The following is a 23763-nucleotide window of genomic DNA, read 5'->3' as shown; positions in this document are numbered from 1 at the left end:
GGTCAGCCATGTCTGCGTCTGTACTCTTACTGCACACACAAAACATCAAATTTGACTATTAACTCAATTTGCAACCTTTTCCAAACTCAAACACAAGTTCCATCACACATCAAATCTGATTTCAAACCTTCACATGACATAATTTACAACATAATTACTACATTCGAAACTTTAACCATTGAAATTTACATTAAAACAACCAAGCGGGTCACTCGCCCGCATTTACCCAAAGTGACGAAATGACCAAGTTGACTCCAAAATGATTTATACTTCAATCCACCATAATAGTCAAGGCTTCAAGACTTAAAATACATCATACACAACATTCTCATTCGAAAGACACATGTATCAAGAGCCAAGAGTTTGAGAGGAAATTAACTAGGTTTCTAACCAAAATGTCATTCTTCTACGGATGACCAAATACCTTCAAGTCACTAACACTTCAAGTCAACAACTTCAAATCAACAATACCTAGTTCCTTCTTCCGGAACCACCTATAAAATGGTAAACAACTAAAACGTAAGCGAATGCTTAGTGAATAAACTTGCATACAATTATACATACGAAGGAGGGCAAAAACACAAAAGACTATCGCATGTAGCCAATGATACCGTCATATCATCACTTGCATACTCACTTTTGCGCTAACAAAACATACATGGATCCATATACGTTAAACAATAATCTCAAGAGGTTCTTAGGCCTCAAAGGTTCTTAGGCCTTTATCTCATCTCAACTATAGGGTTCTTAGGCCCCGGCCTCAAATTAGGCCCTAACGCCGAATCGATTACCACACATGGAATCCACCATCGTATGGTAATCGACCCAACGCATATATAAGAGTATGCAAGAGTACTCACCTCCTTCGCGACTATCAACAATGCAACAACAAGTGCAAAGCTTTCAACCTATCAATTCCATACAATATGCACATAAGACTTTATTTACAATCTTGGCTAACTCACTTAGCCAAACTAACGATTCACTAGCATTCCTATTCTCCCAAACTCAATTTCCTTGAGTTAGCTTAAAATCAAGTTTCACTTAACAAAGCTCAATCTTTCTAACTCATCAATCTGAATTATCTATTATTTTGCTAAAAATCTCATTTTACCACCAACATGTGGCCATTTCATCTAGTTGCTCAAAATTACCAAATTCTCATTCACTAGCCTTTTCCAAACCCAAAACCCAACCCATTTGTCATTGAGTTACTTCCATCTTTAACAACAAAATTAGGTAGTTCATCTTACCTTTTTCAACCACATTTCAATAACTAGCAAAAAAATTTCATCTTTTCTTGCAAACTCAAAATATTACTTTGAACTTATCAATTTCGTAATCAAACACATCATATAACTCAATGACAACTAGGTTAACTAAGGAATTGGGGAGAATATAACCATAATTCATCTTCTAGCAAAAACCACCAAATTGGTTCACTCCATGAACCCTAATTTCAAAAGAAAGATGAAAACTAAATTAGGGGAATGCAATACCTCAATAAACAATAAGTTAATGCAAAGCTTAAGTTGGAAATTCTTCTTCCTTTCTTTTCTCTTTGAAATTCGGCCACCACCACAATACCTACAAACCCTAACTTTTCAATTCTTGAATGAAGATTATTTGATGGTGATGATTATTATTATGGTTTCTATCCTTGGATTGGAAGAAATAATCTTTGATTTTGAAAGAAAAGGAAGGAGATTGCATGAAGAAAATGGAGGTGAAGAAAATGAGGGTGAATGGAAATATGACTCATGGAAAGTTAGATGGCTGGCACTCCATGGGGATGCCACGACCCATCTCTTAATTTGTGGGTATTTTACCCGCTGTCCGCTAAAGTTCCAACTAAATTAACCTCATATCTAAAAATAAAATGCTACGAAATTATTTTAATGTCAAAACTACAAAAAGGGGTTAATTTATTTATCTTAAAATTATTGGGGTGTTACAGGATCGCAAGGAATCCTTACAATTCTCAAGCAAGGCTTGCGATCCGCAAGCAGTGCTTGCGATTTTGACTTTTTTAACTTATGGATAAGATTTTTTGTGACATTTTCTTGTACTTGTTAAAATACTCGCCGCCCTAAAAATCGTGATCGTATTCCGTTCTTGCGATCCGCACTCTTCCTTGCGGTCTTGCGATTTTATGGGTATTTTTGGTGAATTGAAAAAAAGTTGGGTATTTTCGTATATTGAAGATGGTTTTTGGTTATTTAGGCTATTTTCTCATATTGATATTACCGTAACGTTTTGACTAGAAGAGTTATACCCGACATATAATATGTACCATATATATATATATAAAATTATTAAAAGAGTAGTTAACCAAACATTTTTAAGCTTTTTGCAAATCTAAAGTTATCTTAAAAATTTGCCACATAGGATTTTATCCATGTGGCATCTTCATAATTTTTTTTCCACAATATTGGTCTTTTATTTTTTATATATCAAACAAACCTTAATTTTTTGATAAAATAAAAATAAAATACATCTTAAAAACAGTCGACCTTAAAAACCCACCCATTTAATTCAACCAGTTTAAACAACCTTTTTCAAACAAACAATTTGTTTTCCAATGATAGCTAATTTTCTTTTTACCTTCAAAGCCTCTCCCATTTTTATATATTAAGTCAACTTTAATTATTGATTGTAATGCTCAAACAATCTTCCATCAATTTTTTCAAAGCAATCTTGAGGTTTATTCTTTGATCAGCATAAAAAAGTAAACATATAAATCACCATAAGTTCTTTTGTTTTTCTTCGTTAGTAGCAAACGCATAATCAAAACGAAAAAACTATACATAAATTGTTTTATTTCCTTAATTCTCATTAGTAAAGAAAAATATTACAATGATAAAATGTTTTTCGAATGTCAATTATTAAATTTTTTTTTTAAATTTGGCTAAGAAATAGAAGTTTTATTTATCAGGTCATGTGAACTTCAAATGAATTAATTTTACATTAAACAATAACTTATAACATCTTGCGCATCGCGCGGGTAAAAGACCTAGTATATATATATATATACAAAAATAATTACTCTTGACAACTCATAAAAATGAAAAACAGTAGCAAACCTTTAAACGAGCACTCGAGCAGTATCATAATTGGTTAAAAGTGAAATTAGTTAGCAGCTCGAATATGAACAATACTGTTCAAGCAAATTAAAAACAGCTCAAATGAAGTATTAAATTAATATACGAGTAAAACGATATCAGCGAAACCATGATATATGTTCAGATGCAAGAAAAAATGGGCAGAAGCAATTCTTTTGTTATTACTCGTACTATTTTTAATTGGTGGAAGAAAGAAAAAGTTAAAAAAAAAAACAAACTCACACATGTACAGCACAACCACTTCTTCATTTCAATTTTATTTTCGTTTTTATTGATTAACTAGTTATGCCACCCGGGCGTTGACCCGGGAACGTTCATTGTGTAGATCATATTGTTGTGAGAGTAATCTATAAATGATTCAAAAGAAACGCTTTGTTAGATTTTATAACAATATGAATTTATGTGAAGCATAAAAAACTCAAAAAGCTATATATGTATATCATTAATAAAAAATAAAAATTAATATATGACAATAAATTTCTTGAACACATTTAAAAGTAAACAACTGTGAGCATTGACACAAATAACGATTAACCACAATGACAATAACATAACATGTAACAAAAAAATATACATATAAAAATAATATGTTGTTAGTTTTAAACTTTAATAAGAATATTTTAATAAACAATGACATTGTATTACGAACATAAATGCCTATATTTCTATAGTAAGTATAAGTATACATTAGAAGATAATAAAAATATAAAATTGAAAGAGTTAATATCTTTAATCTATGTTGCACCGAAACGGATACGTCAAAAGGATACGGAAACGATACGGAGACGGGAAACGGCAAAACAAAAAAAATCCAAGATACGAGAACGGCAAAGATACGACAATTAAAAAATATAATATATATATAATATATATATTAAAGAAATTTCAAAATAAATATACATCGATGTAAATTGTAAACTCTAAAAGTACTATATATTAAGTGATTTTGAAAACACATTAATGAAAAATCTTATCATTAATGGAGTAATATTAAACATAATACAAAAATTTTAAAATGGTATTGTAATAGTTTAGGGATCAAATATTAATATAACTATTTTGTATAGAGTTTAAAACAAAACTTATCAAAACTATTATAGCTATCTTGTAAATTATGTAATACTGTTGAGGTCAAAAACGAAACTTGATATTAAATATCTAAAACATCAAGATCTTAATCAATGGTCATCGTCTTCTTTAATCAATCTGTGCACAGCCCACCTACAAATACTTAGAAACAAGAAATGCATACACCAAAGAAAATTGATTAAAAAAAAATAGTCCACGTCAGAAAATTACAGAAACGGCGTGGAAACTTCATGGAAATACAAAAACGGATGGGAAACTTCTTTAGAAACGTTTCGAAAAATACCAAAACGGACGGGAAACGTTTCAGGGGCGTTTCGATGCAGTATCCGTTCCCATGACGTTTCGAAACGGGAATGAGGACCTTTGGGACGTTTCGGTGCTTCATAGTCTTTAATAAAAGAAGTTGGAGTAAGAAAGGGTTCCATAATCACATCACATACTATATGACAAAAAAAATAAAAATAAAAAGAAAGAACATGGAATAATAAAACAAATCAGTGAATGACGTCATCATCATCGTACCGTATCAACTATCAGCTAATAAATTAATAAAATATTATGGATCACTCAGTAAGAAACGAAGTAAAACAAATTGGCTATTGTGAGATGCACGCAAAAAGAGACTTCCGTTTTTATGATTGTATATAATGACCAGCAATCACGCTCAATCACCCGCAACAAATCGTAATCTTATTTTATCTCAACTCAGCTAAAGCATCATATGATATTATATTATTTTTGGGTAAGTAAAATGATAGTTAAATGGAACCGAGTATATGGTTTAAAATGAAACATGGTCGGGTTTTTTGTGGATCACAAGGCATGCTAAAGGATCGCAAGGACTGTTTGCGATTCGCAGCTCCTCCTTGAGGTCTTGCGATTTTGTGGGTATTTTTTGAAAAGTCGAAAAAACTTGGGTATTTTGGTATATCTAGGATGTTTTTTGGCTATTTAGGTTATTTTCTTTAAAAAAAATACGATACTATTTTTTCCGTGTGCAACGTGTCTAGAAACAAAAGGTATGAAGTTTACGCAAGGCAACAGTCATCAATTAAAAATGAAGTCACCTCTTTTAGGGGGAGGGAGCCGTGAGCGAGCTGGGGTGCGAGATGAAGTAAGATGGAGCGAGCTCAGCGAGTAACGGGTGCCACTGGAGCGAGCTGGGGTGCGAGATGGCGGAGCGAGCTTCTAGCTCGCGGAGAGATGAAGACGACAGGGACTGAAGCTGTAACTTTTTCAAAAGGTCATTTAACCGTTGAGGGGGTGTTTTGTACAATTTTGGAACTTGATGGCTTCTTCTTGTATAAAAAAAAAAACAAACCTCCATATATATATATACATTCATACGACTGCTTATAGTGGTGGTGGTCGTTGTTCGTATGGCAACGAGCTTTATAGTGGTGGTGGTCGTTGCACAGTAGTAACAACATCAGCAGCAGCACCTTGTCGTGGTGGTTGTGGTAAGAACAAGAGAGGGAGAAAGAGCAGTGGAGAAGATGGTGGTCTTGTGGTGATTACTTGATGTTAATTAACATCTATATCTATATGGTTATATATATATATATATGTATATATATATAGGGAGAGAAAAGTGAGTATGGGGCTGTTATGCACCCAACTTGGGTGAAAAACCCCTCACATACCAATATTTTAATATTTTGAATAAATGCTTGGCCCCCCATGATTTTTATGGTTTACAAAAAGGTATGTGAGGAGTTTTTCACCCAACTTAGGTGCCTAACAGCCTCATATTTCCTTCCCCCATATATATATGTGTTGTATTTGTGGGGGTGAACAAGGAGAGGGAGAAAAAGAACGAGGGGGAGAGGAAGAGAGTATTTGAGTTTTAGGTGTGTAAGTTCAAAGGTGCATATGTAAAGTTTATATGTAAAATTTGAGTATTTGGTTAGTTATAATTAAAAGGGTTAATTTTGTAAAGTTTATAATGTTAGAGATAAATTATTAAAATGTGAAGAAATGGTTGGGAGTTTCGGTTACCACTAAAAAAAGTTTGAAAAAAGGTTGGAAGGTTGAAATGAGGTAGAGTAATTTGATTGGATATTTGAAGGGAGATGAGAGGGTTGAACCTTTCGGCTCCCTACCCTTATTGTATTATAAAGGGTAGAGAATATATCTTTGATTGAATTTAAGACTTTTAAGCCGAGGCTCCCTACCCTTATTGTATTATAAAAGGGTAGATAATATATCTTTGATTGAATTTAGGACTTTCAAGCCGACGGACTTTTATTCACAAAAAGGTTTTTGAAATTGCAATAGTTTTACCGTATAGTATTTGAAATGTTCTTTAAACCTACAATTTACACTTGTTTCAATATGTGGTAAGTTTGTTATATTATTTTCAGCTTCATTAAGCAAGTTATCTATCTTATTATGTATTTGGACCATTTTGAAAATTATGTAAATTATAATGTTCACCTAGCTCAATATATAATTTACATAGGATTAGGAAAAAAAACTTTTAACAACAAATATCTATAAAAAATTTATTAACAAAAAAAGTTAACAATATATTTTTTCGTGTTTCGTAAAATAATACTCGTAAAAATTAACAATACCCGCACTAAACAACAATGATATAAGTCAGTAACTCGGCATCCAATTTGAAATTTTACTTTTACTGCATCACCTTACCAAGTAGCCGTTGCCAAAAAGTGTCCTCTCCTGATTCCAACGTTACACTTAAATATTTGACCGTTGCAAACCAAAATCTCCCCTTATAAAACAAACCCCCACCTCTCACCATTAATTTGCACTACTCATTTCTCCTCCTATTTTCACCCCATTCTTCACATTTTATCTCAACCCCAATTCTTTCTTTACTCTCACAAAAAAATTTTTTTTTTTTTAAAAATGGCCTTCTTCGGTGGTGCCCTCAAAACTGCAATCCTCGCTCTCTTTGTTCTTCTCATCTCCAGCACCACCGTGGTCTTTGCTCGAGAATACTCCGAGTTTTCTTTAGCTCCAGCTCCTGCTCCTGCTCCCATGGACTCCGGATTCGCGGCTCCAATGGCTCTTTCGATGGCCTTTGTTGTTGCTTCTTTGTTCATTTCTATCGCGGGTATTGTCTTACATTAGAGACGGAAGAGAGTAAGAGTTTGAGAGATTAATGAAATGGTTTTGCAGTTGAATGTATTAATTTGAAGACTTATTTATTTATTTGTTTTATATGTCCCTAATATCTAATCAGGGGGTTTTATTGTATTTCGTTGTTACTATTAAATATGAATTAATATTATTATTTGTTTATTTATAATATTGTTCTACACTTTGCAGTTTCTGTTACTAATTATTGTTGCTTGTGTTCTGTTATCATCAAACAATTACTAATTAGTTTTAACTTTTCAACTCAAATTATAAAAATGAAAAATTAAGTAAATATTACATTAGTAATTGCATATTACTCACTTGATTAAACATTTTGATTATCGAGTGTATTTTTTATTCAGCCAGATCTCTCATGAGTCATGACAGAACTGAATTACCAATATATAACTAGATTCATTCTCAATCCGATTTAGATTTTACAACCTTTTGTTTTAGATGATCAACGGTAGATCTAAAACGATCTCCATTCGTACTAGCATTAGAGCATCAGGCAGTTCCAGACCGGTACTCAACCTGGTCCTATGAGTTCCGGGCCTGTTTATGATTTTTAAAGATGATGAATGTAATTGTTTATTTTTTTTCTGGTCTTTTTTCTTGGTTTTTGTTTTTGTCCAAGTATTTGTAGCTGAATATATATAATAGAGAGCCACATTCACATAGACATTTTCCTTTCACTTTCTACTTTGTTTTTCTTGGTCAAGGATTGACATGTCACGTGGTCCAATATTAGTCTTTCTTCATTTCTATGGTGATGTAGTCTAATCATTATAGTTTCGCCCTCTTTAGTAAAGTGTCATGAATGCCATTTTACAATTTGTATAGTTTTGGTCTGTAATCATTTATTTCAAGTAACGGAACTATGGAAGTATACAATTTGTATAGTTTTACCGTGACAATTTAGATGTATTCTAATGCAGTAATGCTTATGTGTCTATTAGATCAGTGCCAATTATATACGCGCTCAATGTTTTTATTATTTAGATGGAGAGGACGAAAGAGAAGTTTAAGGCGGTTAAGAATATTATAAAGACACTTAACTAGAGATCGTCTTAGTGTCGCCGCTCACTTGTGACATGATTACTTTTAAAACCGAAAAACCGCTATCTACGTAACTATTGAAAGTTTAAGCCGTTTAAGCATACAAAAAATACACTTAACTAGAGAATGTCTTAGTGTCGCCGGTCACTTGTGACATGATTACCATAAATAGCGAAAAACCGCTAATTTTGTTTTTGTTTTTTATTTTTTTTGGCCAAACTTTGCACTAAACAAGTTTATTTAGTTTAATATTTTCTGAAAGTGTATTTTGGTACATGCACCAAGGGCATAATGATGCTCAGCTGATAATTTGGTAGATTATTTACACATGGGTTAACAAAAATCATTATTGTGACAAAAATACTTCACAAGTATTTATTTTGTATATATCCATTCTTTTAAAATTTGTGTTTTAATTAATTAATTAAATGATTAAAAACTAAAGTGATGAGAAATCGTATTTACTTTTGCTGTTAAAATAAAGTACTTAATCTATTGTTAATTAATCACAATATCATATTCTATGGAATAGAATGTCAAAGACAAGTTACGGGGAATAAAGGAAAGTTGTTGAAAGTAGAGGGAGCAATAGTGGAATGTAAAGATTGTGTGCATCTAGGTATAAATAACCCAAAACCCTAAAAAAAGAGCCCAAATACTGTGTCTTTGTTTGTTTGAAGCCGCAGAAGAAGAAGAAATGGCGAAGTCAATGAGATGCAAAAGAGAAAAGAGATTGAGGTCAATCAAAAGAGAGTTGGTTCAACCTATTTATGAGAAAAAAGATGAAGCTAAATATGCTGCCATTGAAGCTGCTCTTAATGCCCCTAAACTCCCTGTTCGCACTCCCCCCACCACTTCCATGGATTCTGATGCCCCCGCCGCCATCACCACCACCGGTGATATGGGTAATCCTCTTTTTTTTTTTTTTACTTTCTTGCTTTTTAGGGAGTGTTTTGCTTGGCTTTTCTTGACTTTTTTTTGGTTTATTTTCATTAGGCTTATCTTTGATAAGTTCTACTTTTGTAGCTTATTTTTTAATTATATGCTAACTTTGTAATAATTGCAAAATAAGACACAAATTTGAGACATAGGCTAAACTTAAAATAAGCAAAAAGCTTGAAAATAAGCTAATCCAAGCACACTATCTATCTATTATATTTGTTGATGGACATACAGATAGCCTTTGGTATTAAATTGACATAATAATTAGTTTGTGTTATTAATGATTTATTGATTTTTAAAATAAAAGTTGTTGGTTTCTGGAATTATAAAGCTCTACTTCAACTTATGATAATATACTGGTAATACAATAATTTGATGACATTGTTGTTTAGAAAAAGAAGCAATATGTTAGGAGCCATATTAATACGATCGATGGATTGCCAGTTATTGATTTTTTAATTTTTTTTTTTGTATAGAAGTTGCTTTTAAATGCATTTTGTCATATTTAAATCTTTCTTAGATTGGTATCTCGACAGTGAGGGAGTATGTATGTTCATGGTTATAGCAGTTTTCAATGCCTAATTTATTCTAGTCTGTAGTGTTTATACTTGTATATAAAGATGTATGTATTGTTAATATTGTTGTGTGATCTGGCAGATGTGGAGATGGATGAACAAACCAAAAAATCGTTGAAACCCATGGGTAGAAGGATGAAAAAGAAGCTCAAACTCAGCAAAAAGAAATACCGTGGCAAGGGAAAGATTAGGAAGAAGAACATTTAATTCTGATCATGCTCATGATGGCTGATACTTCATCTTTTGCCATGGCGAATCAAGAATCGACGGTGCGCCGGTCTCTTTTTGTTAACTAAGTTCACAGTTTGTTTTCTAATAGGCTAGCCTGTACTTTACTTTGAGCCTTAAGTGCTGAATTTAATGGAACCATGATATGGATGTAACATTCACCTTAGTTGAGTTTATGTGCTAAGAATATATATCTTTGTGAACCATGATATGGCTATTTTGTTGGAAGTTTTTACATTGATCAGTTATGGATGGGTTCAAGTAATACCAGAGAATATGAATGTTGAAATGCATACTGGGTTAGATAGATGCTCTGTTAGCTATTCTGTCTTTGGACCCTCTGCGTGCTCGACAAAGATAATATAAGTTGTTGCTTGCTTGGGTTTTTGTATGGCTGGTTGGTTTTGGCATTAGAAAATCAATATTTTTTAGACCCATTTGAGCATAAAGAGCCTTTTGGCGAGGTAACCCGCCAGATTAAAGGTTGCGAGCTGAATGTGGGCGCAGCTCAAATGTGCATTTGGAGCACAAATGCAGTAGAATGGTTAATAAAATTTAATATCCCTTGAATTCACTGAAATGTGGATAATTATCAATGAATCTCAGGTTACATAAATCTATACGATTAAACTATTATATGAAGTATGTTCATAAACAAAAAATCAATCTTGACAGTGTTGCTGCTTGGTGGAAGAGCTAAGAGGCATTTACAGCTTGCTAATTTCCGAAATGGACAATGGACAATCAACTTATGGGCTCAGCGAAACTAGGTTAAACATCAACCGTAAGTTTGTTCAAAGTTTTCACTAATGACATAATATGATTAGTCGGTATAACATATTATCTTAATTAGATTTATACAATGAACTTTAGAGAACATGACATGAAAGACTGAATAGCGAGCAGGCTAACAAAATTATTGAAGGTATAAATATATTTAAACAAAAAACAACGGAAAAAAAAAAGAGAAAACCTACAAACATGAAAAGCCACAATTAATTGGGAGTTCCAAGAACCGGGTATTTTTTTTCAGGAATTTCATCAAATTGTCGGAGAACTAATATATGAATACCTCTGAACATTTGTTAACAAATTACTAATGCTAATACTGATAATATGACACATTTACTCTCAAAGATGAAGTTGTCTCTAACACATCTCTAAGTTTCGGACAGTTAATAATATAAAGTTGTTGAAGTTGAGGGAGGTGTTGTAAAACCTGTGAAATTGATTCAACTTCCTCAAAACCAACAATTCTTAAAAAAGTTAGAGATGGTGGAAGAAGAAAACATGATGAACTCGTATTATTATGATCTTGTTGTTGTTCCATTATTCCAAATGAAACCACTCCTGAATCTCTGCCATATAACTCTAATTCAACAAGTGATGAAGGGTAATTTTGAGGTCTCCATTCTGACATTGGCTTCTTTAATTCTCCTATTTCCAACTTCCATAAATTAGGAGGCCACGGAGACCCACATGATGGAAATGAATCCTCCATACTTGGACATTTATATATCCCCATGACCTCCAAAGATGTGAGACTTTGCAAATGCTCTTGAAATATTGACTTAATATTCTTGCAATGGCTCACCTCAAGAATCTTCAAACTCGAGTATGATGATAATGATGATGGGAGGTCCTCCTCCTGGAATATAGAGAAGCTCAATGTTGTCATTGACAAACAATTCCTTATATACAAACTCTCAACGCTATTTTGACAACAATAACTCTCCAGAGAATCACAATTACTAAGTATCACTTGTCTAAGAGATCGAATGATGCTACTCCCAACATTAATCATCTCTTCCTCTCCCTTAATTGACACCAACTTTGGACAGCTATATATTCCCAACTTCCTAAGTGAAGTCTGCCCAAATGTTGGTAAATGTGTACAGTTTTTACAATCCCTTAATGTAAGCTCTGTTAACCGATGAAATGAAGGATCCCCAATCCATCTTGGAAATTCTGTTCCCCCATATCCTGCAATCTCAAGTTTTTTCAGCTTATTGTGAGGTGCTCTTAGTCTTTCAAGTACTTCATATTCAGTAGTTGGTTTTCCATGATGAGTACCCCATTCCATGTACAGATCTTCAAGACCCTTCTTTTGCTGTAAGTTGGCATCCTTTGCTTGTGCTGGATCTATCACTTTGTCCAACCCTTTGATATATAGTTGACCTTGAAGATCCTTTAGCCACTTCAGCTCAGATATTTGAAACCCATTTTCTTCTTCAATAATAACCTTGGATAAGGTTTGAAGATTCCTTAACTCACCAATCCCCAAAGGCAACTTCTTCAATGACGGAGTATTGGTCATGTCAAGATGTCGCAAGTTTATCAACTTTGCAAAACTGTCCGGCAAGCTTGATAACTGATGACAATCACGAACCAACAAGCTTTGTACATTATAAAGCTCACTAACCTGTTCTGGTAGTCGTTTGATGTCTGTATTCGATAAATTTAGGTACCGCAAATGCTTGAGACTACCAATGGATTGTGATACCTCTGTTATAGAGCAGTTACTTAAGCTCAACACTCTTAGGGACTCTAATTTGGAAATTAATTCTAAAATAATACTATCTGATGCTTTCAATCTTTGCCATGGAGTTGACAACGGTAAGAATGTTCTCAAGGATCTAATTCTATACAATTGCTTGAACTTTCTAGATTGTGCAACTTCTTGATCTATGAATGAAAAATGGCGATACTTTTCAAAATTTCTGCTCCTATCATTTAGATCATTCTTATCATCCAACCTAAAGAAAAACTCTCCTGCAACACTTGTGGCCAAGTCATTCATTAAGTCATGCATTTTATATCGTGATTCATCATTCCCTAAAGGCTGAAAAAAGGACCTCGATAGTAGCTCTTCAAAATACTTGACACCCAAACTCTCCATTGGTTGGTTGTTGCCCTTTGGTTGAGATAGAAACCCTTGTGCCATCCACATTAGGACTAGTTTCTTCTTTTCAAACTCATAGTCCTTTGGAAACATGGAGCAATATGCGAACAGTTGCTTTAGATGTGAAGGGAGATGATAGTAGCTTAGCTTGAGTGCGGGAAGAATATAACTACTGTCGTGCAAGCTCCATATCTCACTTCTCAACAACTCTTCCCATGCAACATCATCAATTCCTTTAGTCTTCAAGACCCTCCCAAGTGCTACCAATGCCAAAGGCAAACCATCACACTTCTTAACAATACCTTGAGCAATCGATATAAGTGATGGATGTTTGTCGAAGTTTTGTTCTTCTAGTGCATATTGAGCTAACAAAGATAAAGCTATCTCATCTGACAAAACCCCCAGATTGTGAGGTTGAACCGAGTTCATTACCGATGCAACTATGGTGTTCCGGGTGGTTACAATAACTTTACTTCCAGGTGCCCCTACAAGTGGCTGTTTGAGGGCTATCCAACTCTGGTGGTCTTCGTTCCAGACGTCATCTAGAACGAGTAAGAATCGTTTGTTTGAAAGTTTTTCTTTAAGAGCCACGTGAAGCAGATTAAGGTTAGCAAATTCTTTGGTTTCACCACATACAGCTTGATAAATAGCCTTGCTGACATTGAATACATCAAACTCATCGGACACACAAACCCATGCTCTGAGTTCAAAGTGACCCTTCACTTGCTCGTCGTTGTACAAGACTCTTGCAAGAGTTGTTTTGCCAACCCCACCAAGACCAACTATTGACACGATTTTCACATTGTGATAATCCCTCACTTCAGCCCCCAAAAGCTTCTCGAGCAATGCCTGCTTATCTTCTTCCCGCCCCAAAATCTCTGACTCGTCTACCAGTGAAGTTTCTTCCAATGGTTTATTTGTTCTACTTGACTTTTCAACATTCACATTCAAGCCCAAATCATTTTTCTGCTGAAAAAGATCATCCAATCTAGCGGTAATCTCATCCAGCTTAGAACTAATCTCACGACCATACATGAAGTTATGTGGAATGAAATTAGTACAACAAACTGGGATGATTTTCATTACCTTACTAGCAGTAGTGTTGGCATGAGATTCTTGTTGATTCAACTTACGCCTCATAACTTCTGTGGCGATATCATCAAGTACATCATCTATGTCGTAAGCCACGTCCTGGAGCTCCATCAGCCACAGTTCAACAGCTTTTTGTGTTATTTCCTTCTGGCCCGCATCAGCTAGCACAGCTTGAATCAGAGGCAACTTTTTCTTCCATTTTTTCAGCTGAGAATCGATTCCTTGAGATCGAGCAAAATTCATCAAGGCACCAGAATATAGCTTATCCACCAGCACAGTCACGACAGCACTAACAAGGACTTCAGCCATTGTTATTTGTTAGTAGTATTCTTTGGGAAAATGATTACAGGAATTGAAAATGAAAATACAAATGAAAGACCAAGACTTTATGCGTTATTTAGTTATTTATATATATCATGTATTAATTAAACTAGAGACTACTCCATCATTCCGTAGATGAAGGAAATTTGTGAGGACGTTGTTGAGTGGATACGCCTCCAGTTGTTTCCTACTTGCTAAATGCTGTAATTAATTACTTTATACTAATTAATTATGAATTTAAATAAATTTACCCACCACTGAAAGTTGACATTTGATTCTTCTCTAAGTACGTGACCATCCTCATTATAGAGTTTTTTAATACAATGTCAACGGTTGACCTTGTCATAATTTAGTGGTCACATGTAGAATTTTTGAAATATAAAAATGAAGCAAGAGTGAAGAGAGGTTTTGTTAGCTATGGGATCTACAAGCTAAAAAGGAATCTTGAAGCATTATTAATTGCCTTTTACTTTATCTTATCACCAACCGTCCCGGAACTATGATTTTGTATTACTAATACCACTAATGTTCGTTAGTTGGGTTCTCTTAAGTTCCTCATGTGCATTGCGTGCTTAATTAGACTCTTTTGTTGAAAGACTATATATGTTTCGTTTGTAATTGACAATAAAGAAAATTTATGACCGAGGAAATTATACAAAGAAAGCCGGTCATATGATAAGGTGGTAAGAAGAGAATTTGATCCGTAAGGAGATTGGAAGATAAGGTCTTTGGAAACAATAACTTGTTTGAAACTTCGAAGACGTTTGACTGAGATTCCACCTTTAAATATGTTTTTTCATGTTTGGCTTTAAAAAAAAATGGTATTTTGTTTATAAAAATTTCTTATATGACAACAAATTTTGGCGTTGTTTCACAATTGATTTTATAAAGGAAATGATAAACCCAATTCTCCATTGAAAGTGGCGGATAGAGAGTGTTACCAGGGTGGTCCCACCCCCAACAAAGAATTAAAAGAAAATTTTTATATATTTTTTTAGTGACCAAAATCAAAAAAAGGAGGCCCCTATCTAAGCACACAATTTACAAGCCACAACCCAAATCTTGTTTATGTTTCACACAATCATACGACAACAAGGACGTTTGTGTATGTGTTTTGTATATGTAGGAGTTGTATATGTTTCAATCTAAAAACTGAAATGGCAGATGATGTAAAGATCCATTTCATTATGTGTTAGCTAATTTGCATTTTAGTCCCTAAACTATCAATTTGTTTATAAATAGTGATATTAAGTTTAAAAGTTTATTTTTTAGCCTTTTACTTTAATATACAAAAGTTATACATTTTCAAAACTCGTAACAAGTTTTGTTTTTAATGTTTATAATAGTGTGGTGAGTCAGTGTTTAATTGTTTTTGTTGTTTATCTTGGAAAAGTACCTCAAAAAGAAATAACCTTCATCGTTAAGTGATTATATTGGTGTAAAATCTTCATATGGAAATGTGGCTAAACGATGAAGAACCACGACTAATCTATTCACCTATAATGCCCAAAAATATTTTTTTTGTGCCCCCTCTTTATATAATCTCTGGATCCGCCACTTTTGAAACAATCATAAACTTGAAATGAGGTAATTACTGTTAAAAGTGTAGATTGGAGGGAACACCATAATCCCCGGAACCGCTTTGGTTCCGATATATACCGGCCGCTCAACTCATCCCGGTGAACCACCCCACACATGCACCCAATAGGTTTCTGGATTTAATCCGTCTGAGACTAAGATTCGAACCCGCGTCATTACAACTTCCACGGTGTGCATTGTTGGCGGCTGGCCACTGTGCTATGCCCAAGTGGTTATTCAAGTATTTTTAATGTGTATATTGATGGCTGATCAACATGAGAGCACACATAAGTATATACATAAATTAACACAAATTATGTCTTGAAAGAGCTTTATTAACAAAACTTGTTTATTGTCCAAAAGCAGTGCGTTTCTTGAGTTCCAAATGCACCAGCAGGAGGTAAGAATGATTGCTTGTATCACCTTTTTTTTAGTCTTCTAGATACTTGACATTGTTTATGGAGCTGCAACATGTTAGGAAATAAGGAGCCCCAATAGCATTATTAGTCACAAAACGGAAAATGGTAACGTCAAAGAAACTAGATTTAATGAGATGATACGACGAACAAGTATACGTCTAAAAGGTTGAACTAAATTTTATTAGATGGATGGAGACAAGTACATGAAATGTAAAATGGCTAAAAGGTTACAAGTAAATCTTGTGCCAAAACTAAAAGATGAAACTAGAAATGAAATGAAAGTACAAAGAAGAAATATAGAAGAGAGGATTGATGAGAGAATTGTATTGTGATGGTGTGTTTAAAGTTTTCAACAAAGCCTCCTATTTATAGCCAAATAAGTGACGAGATGCAATGAACTTCATTTGCAATAGTTGGCCACTTGTAGTAGGATAGCTAGCAAGTAGGAAGTGAAGATGCATGTATCTAGCCACGTTAATTTGCAAGTGGGAAAGCAAGTGTATGAGCCAATATTATTCTAACAAATCTCCACCTTGGCGAATAGCAACGAGCGAAATTACGAACTATGAATGCCAATCAAGTCCACACAATGTGTGAACTTGTGAACTGGAAGAGGCTTAGTGAACATATCAGCAGGATTGTCCTTTGTATAATTGTATTGATTTTCTGGATAAGGACTATCTTCTTAGCAATGGTGTCTCTGATAAAATGATATCGAACATCTATGTGTTTCGTTCGTTCATGATACATCTGATTTTTAGTCAAATGAATAGCACTTTGACTATCACAATGAATGGTAGTAACTTCTTGCTGCAGAGTTAATTCATTGAATAAACCTCTTAACCATAAAGCTTCTTTGATAGCTTCTATGACTGCCATGTATTCTGCTTCAGTAGTAGACAATGCCACCACATGTTGAAGAGTAGCTTTCCAACTAACTGCTCCACCTCCAATACAAAAGACATAGCCAGTAAGAGATCTACGCTTATCCAGATCACCAGCGTAATCTGAATCAATGAAACCAACTGAAGTGTTGTTGGTTCTACCAAACTCCAAACAAGTGCTTAAAGTTCCTTTCAAGTATCTGAGAATCCACTTCACAGCCTGCCAGTGTTCTTTGCCTGGATTCGCCATGTACCTGCTAACAACACTAACGACTTGTGATATATTGGGACGAGTGCACACCATTGCGTACATAATGCTGCCAACGGCACTAGAGTAGGGAACTTGTGCCATAAGATCTTTGTCTTCATCTGTCTGTGGTGATTGAGTGACAAATAACCTAAAATGGCTTGCAAGAGGAGTACTTACAAGTTTTGCATCCTGTATGCCAAATTTCACCAAAACTTTCTTGAGATAGCTTTCTTGAGTCAGATATAACTTGCCACATTTTCTATCTCGCCTTATCTCCATGCCTGAAATCTTTTTAGCTGGTCTAAAATCTTTCATTTCAAATTCATTGTTTAACAAAATCTTCAACCGGTGAATATCTGCAAGACTCTTTGATGCGATGAGCATATCATCAACATACGATAACAGATAAATGAAAGAACCATCATTTAGCTTTTGATAGTAAACACAACTGTCATATAGGCTTCTAGTGAAATCATGATTCAACATGAATGAATCAAACCTCTTATACCACTGTCATGGTGACTTCTTCAAACTATACAAAGATTTCTTCAACAAACAAACTTGGTCTTTCTTTCCTTTGACTTTAAAACCTTCAAGTTGTTTCATGTAGATTTGTTCATCTAAATCGCCATGTAGAAAAGTTGTCTTGACATCCAGCTGTTCTAAATCCAAATCATCTATGGCAACCAACGCAAGCAATACACGAATAGAGCTATGTTTAACAACAGGTGAGAAAACATCATTAAAGTCAACACCTGGAACTTGACTATAGCCCTTTGCAACTAATCGCGCTTTAAATCTTACACCTTCAACACCTGAAGTATCATCTTTTCTTTTAAAGACCCATTTGCAACCAACTCTTTTCTTTCCCTTTGGTGGTGTCACGAGATCCCAAGTAGCGTTCTTTTGCAGAGATTCCATTTCTTCCTTCATGGCTCCCATCCACTTATCTGCACTAGGACTTCGAATAGCTTCAAGATAAGTGGAAGGTTCATCGAATCCTTCTTGTTCTGCTACATGTGCATATCTATGTGGTTTTCGAATATCCCTTCTGTCTCTATTAATGACAATGGAATATTCTTCATCTTCGTCAGGCTCAACCACTTCTGGTTCTTGTTCATCAGTTGTCAACCCGGCATTGGAGATCATACATCGGGCTTTTTCTAAAAGAGTTCGATTCATACGTTTAGCTACACCATTTTGTTGAGGCGTCATTCGAACTGTACGATGTCGTGCAATTCCTTGATTTTTGCAAAATTCATTGAACTCATTTCCACAAAACTCCATGCCATTATCTGTACGAAGCATTTTAATATGTTTTCCTGTTTGATTTTCAATCAAGACCTTCCATTGTTTGAAAGTTACGAAAACATCATTTTTATGCTTCAAAAAATATACCCAAATTTTTCTTGAGTTAGCATATATCTTGCACCACCTTTAGAAGGAACACGAGAGGGCCCCCAAAGATCAGAATGAATGTAGTCTAGAGTACCTTTTGTTTTGTGAATAGCAGGAGATTTAAATTGAACTCTCTTATGCTTTCCATAAACACAATGTTCAGAAAAGTCTAATTTACCGGTACTTTGACCACCAAGAAGGCCTCTCTTGCTTAACACAGTTAAGCCTTTCTCACCCATGTGTCCCAAACGCATATGCCACAACTTTGTGACATTAGTATCTAAAGATACAGAGACTGCAACACCACCTGTAATTGTGGTTCCGTGCAAAATGTACAAACTGCCAGACTTGAAAGCTTTCATTAGTAAAAAAGCACCCTTGGAAACTTTCAAAACTCCACCTTCACCTGAGTACTTGCACCCAAGAGAATCAAGCGTGCCTAAAGCGATGAGACTTTTCTTTAGATCAGGAACATGTGTAACATTAGTGAGTGTTCTTATAATGCCATCATGCATCTTGATTCGGACAGAGCCTTTGCCAACTACTATGCAAGGAGTATTGTTCCCCATCAAAACAATTCCACCATCAAAAGACTCATATGTGGAAAAATAATCCCTGTTAGGACTCATGTGGTAAGAACAACCCGAATCTAAAATCCACTCATTATTAGATCTTGATTTATCTTCAATGACCATAAGAATAATTCCATTATTCTCACCTTCGACTACCCCGGCTTCAGCAGTGTTACTGTTATTTCGCTCATTTTGATACTTTTCTTTATTTTTGAGCTTATAACAGTCATATCTAGAGTGACCCTTTTTCTTGCAATATTTGCAAAATGGAACTCTATGTCTGGATTGTGACCTTTTATTATTTTTGAAATCTTCATTTTCAAGTCTACTTCGTACAAACAACCCCTCTGTGTGACTACCACTTGACTACCCCGTGATATCCCTATCGATCTGATCTTTCAATTTTAAAGCAGATTTTATACTATCATATGAGACAGATTCTTTCCCATAAATCATAGTATCATGAAAATGCTTAAAGGACCGGGGAAGGGAACACAACAATAAAATAGCTTGATCCTCGTCTTCAATCTTAGCATCAAAATTTTTCAGATCCATAATGATGGAATCAAATTTATCAGGATGCAAAAGAATAGATGTACCCTCTATCATCTTTGTCATGTACAACTTTTATTTAAGATAAAGTCTGTTCTCCGCCGTCTTTTTCATGTATATGGATTTCAATTTATCCCACATACCTTTTGATGTCGTCTCATCAGCAACTTCATGTAAAACCTCATTCGAGAGATTTAAGATGATGGACGATCTCGCTTTTTTATCCAACGTCTGAAACTTTTGTGTCGTAATTTCGTCTTGCTTCTTTTCAATTCCATCAAGTGCCAACTCACAACCATTTTGAGTAAGAATGGCTTCCATTTTGAGTCGCCACATGCCGAAGTTAACACTTCGATCAAATTTTTCGATGGAGGTAGTTACCGACATAGTGACTAATATAATTTAAAAAATGGGATATGGTATATTATGATCTCAATAGAATAAATACAATTTCTTTCTGATGTGGAAGTTCAAACAAAGCTGCGACCACAGAGCATATTATAAATTCTAAATTGAGACCTCTAAGGAACCATGGCTCTTGATACCAGTTTGTTAGGAAATAAGGAGCCCCAATAGCATTATTAGTCACAAAGCGAAAAATGGTAACGTCAAAGAAACTAGATTTAATGAGTCGATACGACGAACAAGTATACGTCTAAAAGGTTGAACTAAATTTTATTAGATGGATGGAGACAAGTACATGAAATGTAAAATGGCTAAAAGGTTACAAGTAACTCTTGTGCCAAAACTAAAAGATGAAACTAGAATTGAAATGAAAGTACAAAGAAGAAATATAGAAGAGAGGATTGATGAGAGAATTGTGTTGTGATGGTGTGTTTAAAGTCTTCAACAAAGCCTCCTATTTATAGCCAAATAAGTGAAGAGATGCAATGAACTTCATTTGCATAGTGATGTATGGACGTCGCCTGTTCTCGGTTGAGGCGGCCACCGTTATTATTTGTTATTTCTTGATGATTATTCCAACTTCTTGTTGACATTTCCACTTTCACATAAATCACAAGTGTATCCAAATTTTCTTCAATTTCATACATATATTAAAACTCGGTTTTCTAAACCTATCAAATCTTTTCAATGTGATAATGGGACAGAATACAATAACCACCACTTTCATTCTTTTTGCAAACAACACGGGATGCAATTTCGTTTCTCTTGTCCTTACACCTCTTCCCAAAATGGTAAAGCGGAACAAAAAATCCGCTTTATCAACAACATCATTTGCACTCTTCTTACTCATGCCTCTTTACCACCTTCTTTTTGGCATCATGCTTTAGAAATGGCCACATATCTACTTAACATTTTACCATCTAAAACCAAATCATCCACCACCCCCACACTTCTTCTTTACAAGAAACACCCCACTTATTCTCACTTACGGACGTTTGGGTGTCTCTGTTATCCTTTATTTCCGTCCTCCACTATTCACAAACTACAAAACCGTTCCACCCCGTGTGTCTTTCTTGGGTACCCCTCTCATCATCGGGAGTACAAATGCTATGACTTGGCTACCAAGAAAATCACTATTTCTCGTCATGTTCTCTTTGATGAGTCTACCTTTCCTTATCATCAACCTCTCTCCCCGTCAACTTATGATTTCCTTCACAAGTCTGCCGAAGCGGTTCTACATCCTAACATATTACACCACCCAATCTAAGCCGCCACACCCCTTAGTTCCCCAACTGCACCTATTACCCCGCACTGGTTTGGCACCACTTATCACCGAACTCGACCTAGACTAGCCATGTCCCAACCGACTGCACCACTCATCGAGCCTTCTTCACCCATCGTGACCCCGACACCTCCACCTCCACCGCCACCACCACCTCCACCCCCACCGCCACCTCCACCTTCTCACCCCATGCAAACCCGTAGTAAGACTGGTCACTTAAAGCCCAAACAACTGGTAAACCTACACACATTACACCTATCGAACCTTTGCCTAAAAACCTAAATGAGGCCATCACCAGTGCGGCATGGAATAAAGCCATGACCGATGATTTTTCCGCCCTTCTTGCCAATCAGACGTGGACCTTGGTTCCTTGTCAGTCGCACATGCATGTTATTCGGTGTATGTGGATTTATAAGCAGAAGATGAAATCAGATGGTACCTTGGAGCGATACAAAGATCGGTTAGTTGGGGATGGCCGCTCTCAACAGGTTGGGGTTGATTGTACTGAAACTTGCAGTCCGGTTGTAAAACCGGCGACTATACGGGCTCAAACAAGCCCCTCGAGCATGGTACCAACGATTTACAGATTATGTTACTTCTTTAGGTTTCAAGCTCAGTTCCTGTGATACTTCCTTGTTTGTGTATCTTCATGGTCGGGATACGACCTATATCCTACTTTATGTGGATGATATCATCATTGTTTCTTCATCTATGGGTTTAAAACAGCAGTTTATGTGGCGCCTGTCTTCTGAGTTTGCTATGAAGGACTTAGGACCTCTCAGTTATTTTTTGGGTGTTTCAGTTCAATGCACCAGCAAGGGCCTCTTTTTATCTTAGGCAAGTTATGCACAGGATATAATCGCTCGAGCCAACATGACAGATTGTAATCCTGTTCAGAAACCGGTTGATACAGCCGGCAAACTTGGAGCTAATGCTGGTGGACTCTTTGCTGATCCCTCACTTTACCGCAGTTTAGCGGGTGCCCTTCAGTATCTCACTTTTACTCTACCATATATCTCTTATGCAGTCCAACAGATATGCATGCATATGCACGCTCCTCATAACAATCATTTTCTAGCTTTGAAGCGGATCATTAGATACTTGAAAGGCACATTACACATGGGACTGCAAATGAGCAGGTCCTCTGTGTCTTCTCTTGTTGGTTTCACCAATGCTGATTGGGCTGGCTGCCCGGCTACACGTCGATCCACGTCAGGTTATTGTGTCTTTCTTGGTGATAATCTTTTATCATGGTCGTCCAAGCGTCAGTCAGTGGTCTCTCGTTCTAGTGCTGAGGCCGAATACCATGGTATAGCTAATGTTGTTTCAGAGATTTGCTGGCTTCGTAATCTTCTTCTTGAGCTTGGTCAACCTCTTCAGAAAGCTTCTTTGGTTTATACAGACAATATCAGTGTTGTCTATATGTCTGGCAATCCGGTTCATCACCAACGGACGAAGCATATAGAGATCGATATTCATTTTGTTCGTGAGAAAGTGCAGCGCGGACAGATTCGTGTGCTATACATTCCTTCCCAACATAATTTTTCGGATATCTTTACTAAGGGCTTGTCTAAGATTTTCTTCCTTGACTTCAGATCCAGTCTAAGTCTTCGTGATCCTCCGCTTTCGACTGCGGGGGTTATTAGACTAGGATATATTGATTGTAATTATTGTAATTGATAGAGGTATTATTGTTTAAATTATACTCTTATATATAGTGATTAATGAGAAAGAAAAACCGTAAGGAATTCCACCATCTTACAATCCTTCACATTAGAGTCACATAAGGTACAATGTTAATTGCTAACACTTTCTATCGGTGAAAGTCAATCATCATAAAAGTCATTCTTTATTTCGACATGTCCTTTGAAGCTTTCTATCCCCTTCTTCCTTTCACATTTTTCAATACACGTGACCTGTGTATAAATATATGTGAAATTCTCAACTTAGTCTACTAGAGTACTAGATGTTCAAATCACGAAATGAAA

The 23763-nt window shown here is 35.4% G+C and overlaps 2 protein-coding genes across 2 annotated transcripts; one reads left to right on the top strand and one right to left on the bottom strand.

Annotated features, from left to right (window-relative positions):
* Window positions 1-9041: 9041 nt before the first annotated feature.
* LOC122582497 lies at window positions 9042-10326 on the top strand. The gene is made up of 2 exons (XM_043754901.1): window positions 9042-9280; window positions 9975-10326. Exons 1-2 carry the CDS (start codon window positions 9073-9075, stop codon window positions 10097-10099), a joined length of 333 nt encoding a protein of 110 aa, XP_043610836.1. The 5' UTR covers window positions 9042-9072; the 3' UTR covers window positions 10100-10326.
* Window positions 10327-11024: 698 nt separating this feature from the next.
* On the bottom strand, window positions 11025-14423 carry LOC122583547 (putative disease resistance RPP13-like protein 1). The gene has a single exon (XM_043755941.1). It carries the CDS (start codon window positions 14421-14423, stop codon window positions 11223-11225), a length of 3201 nt encoding a protein of 1066 aa, XP_043611876.1. The 3' UTR covers window positions 11025-11222.
* Window positions 14424-23763: the final 9340 nt, after the last annotated feature.

Source organism: Erigeron canadensis, chromosome 9 (assembly GCF_010389155.1).
Source record: "Erigeron canadensis isolate Cc75 chromosome 9, C_canadensis_v1, whole genome shotgun sequence".
Classification (NCBI taxonomy): domain Eukaryota; kingdom Viridiplantae; phylum Streptophyta; class Magnoliopsida; order Asterales; family Asteraceae; genus Erigeron; species Erigeron canadensis.
The sequence above is the reverse complement of the archived record's forward strand: the minus strand, read 5'-3'. Positions and strand labels throughout refer to the sequence as shown.

Coding starts and splice junctions, on each gene's coding strand:
- LOC122582497 (XM_043754901.1), top strand. CDS start 9,073: ATGGCGAAGTCAATGAGATGCAAAAGAGAAAAGAGATTGAGGTCAATC. Junction 9,281..9,974: donor CACCACCACCGGTGATATGG/GTAATCCTCTTT, acceptor GTGATCTGGCAG/ATGTGGAGATGGATGAACAA.
- LOC122583547 (XM_043755941.1), bottom strand. CDS start 14,423: ATGGCTGAAGTCCTTGTTAGTGCTGTCGTGACTGTGCTGGTGGATAAG.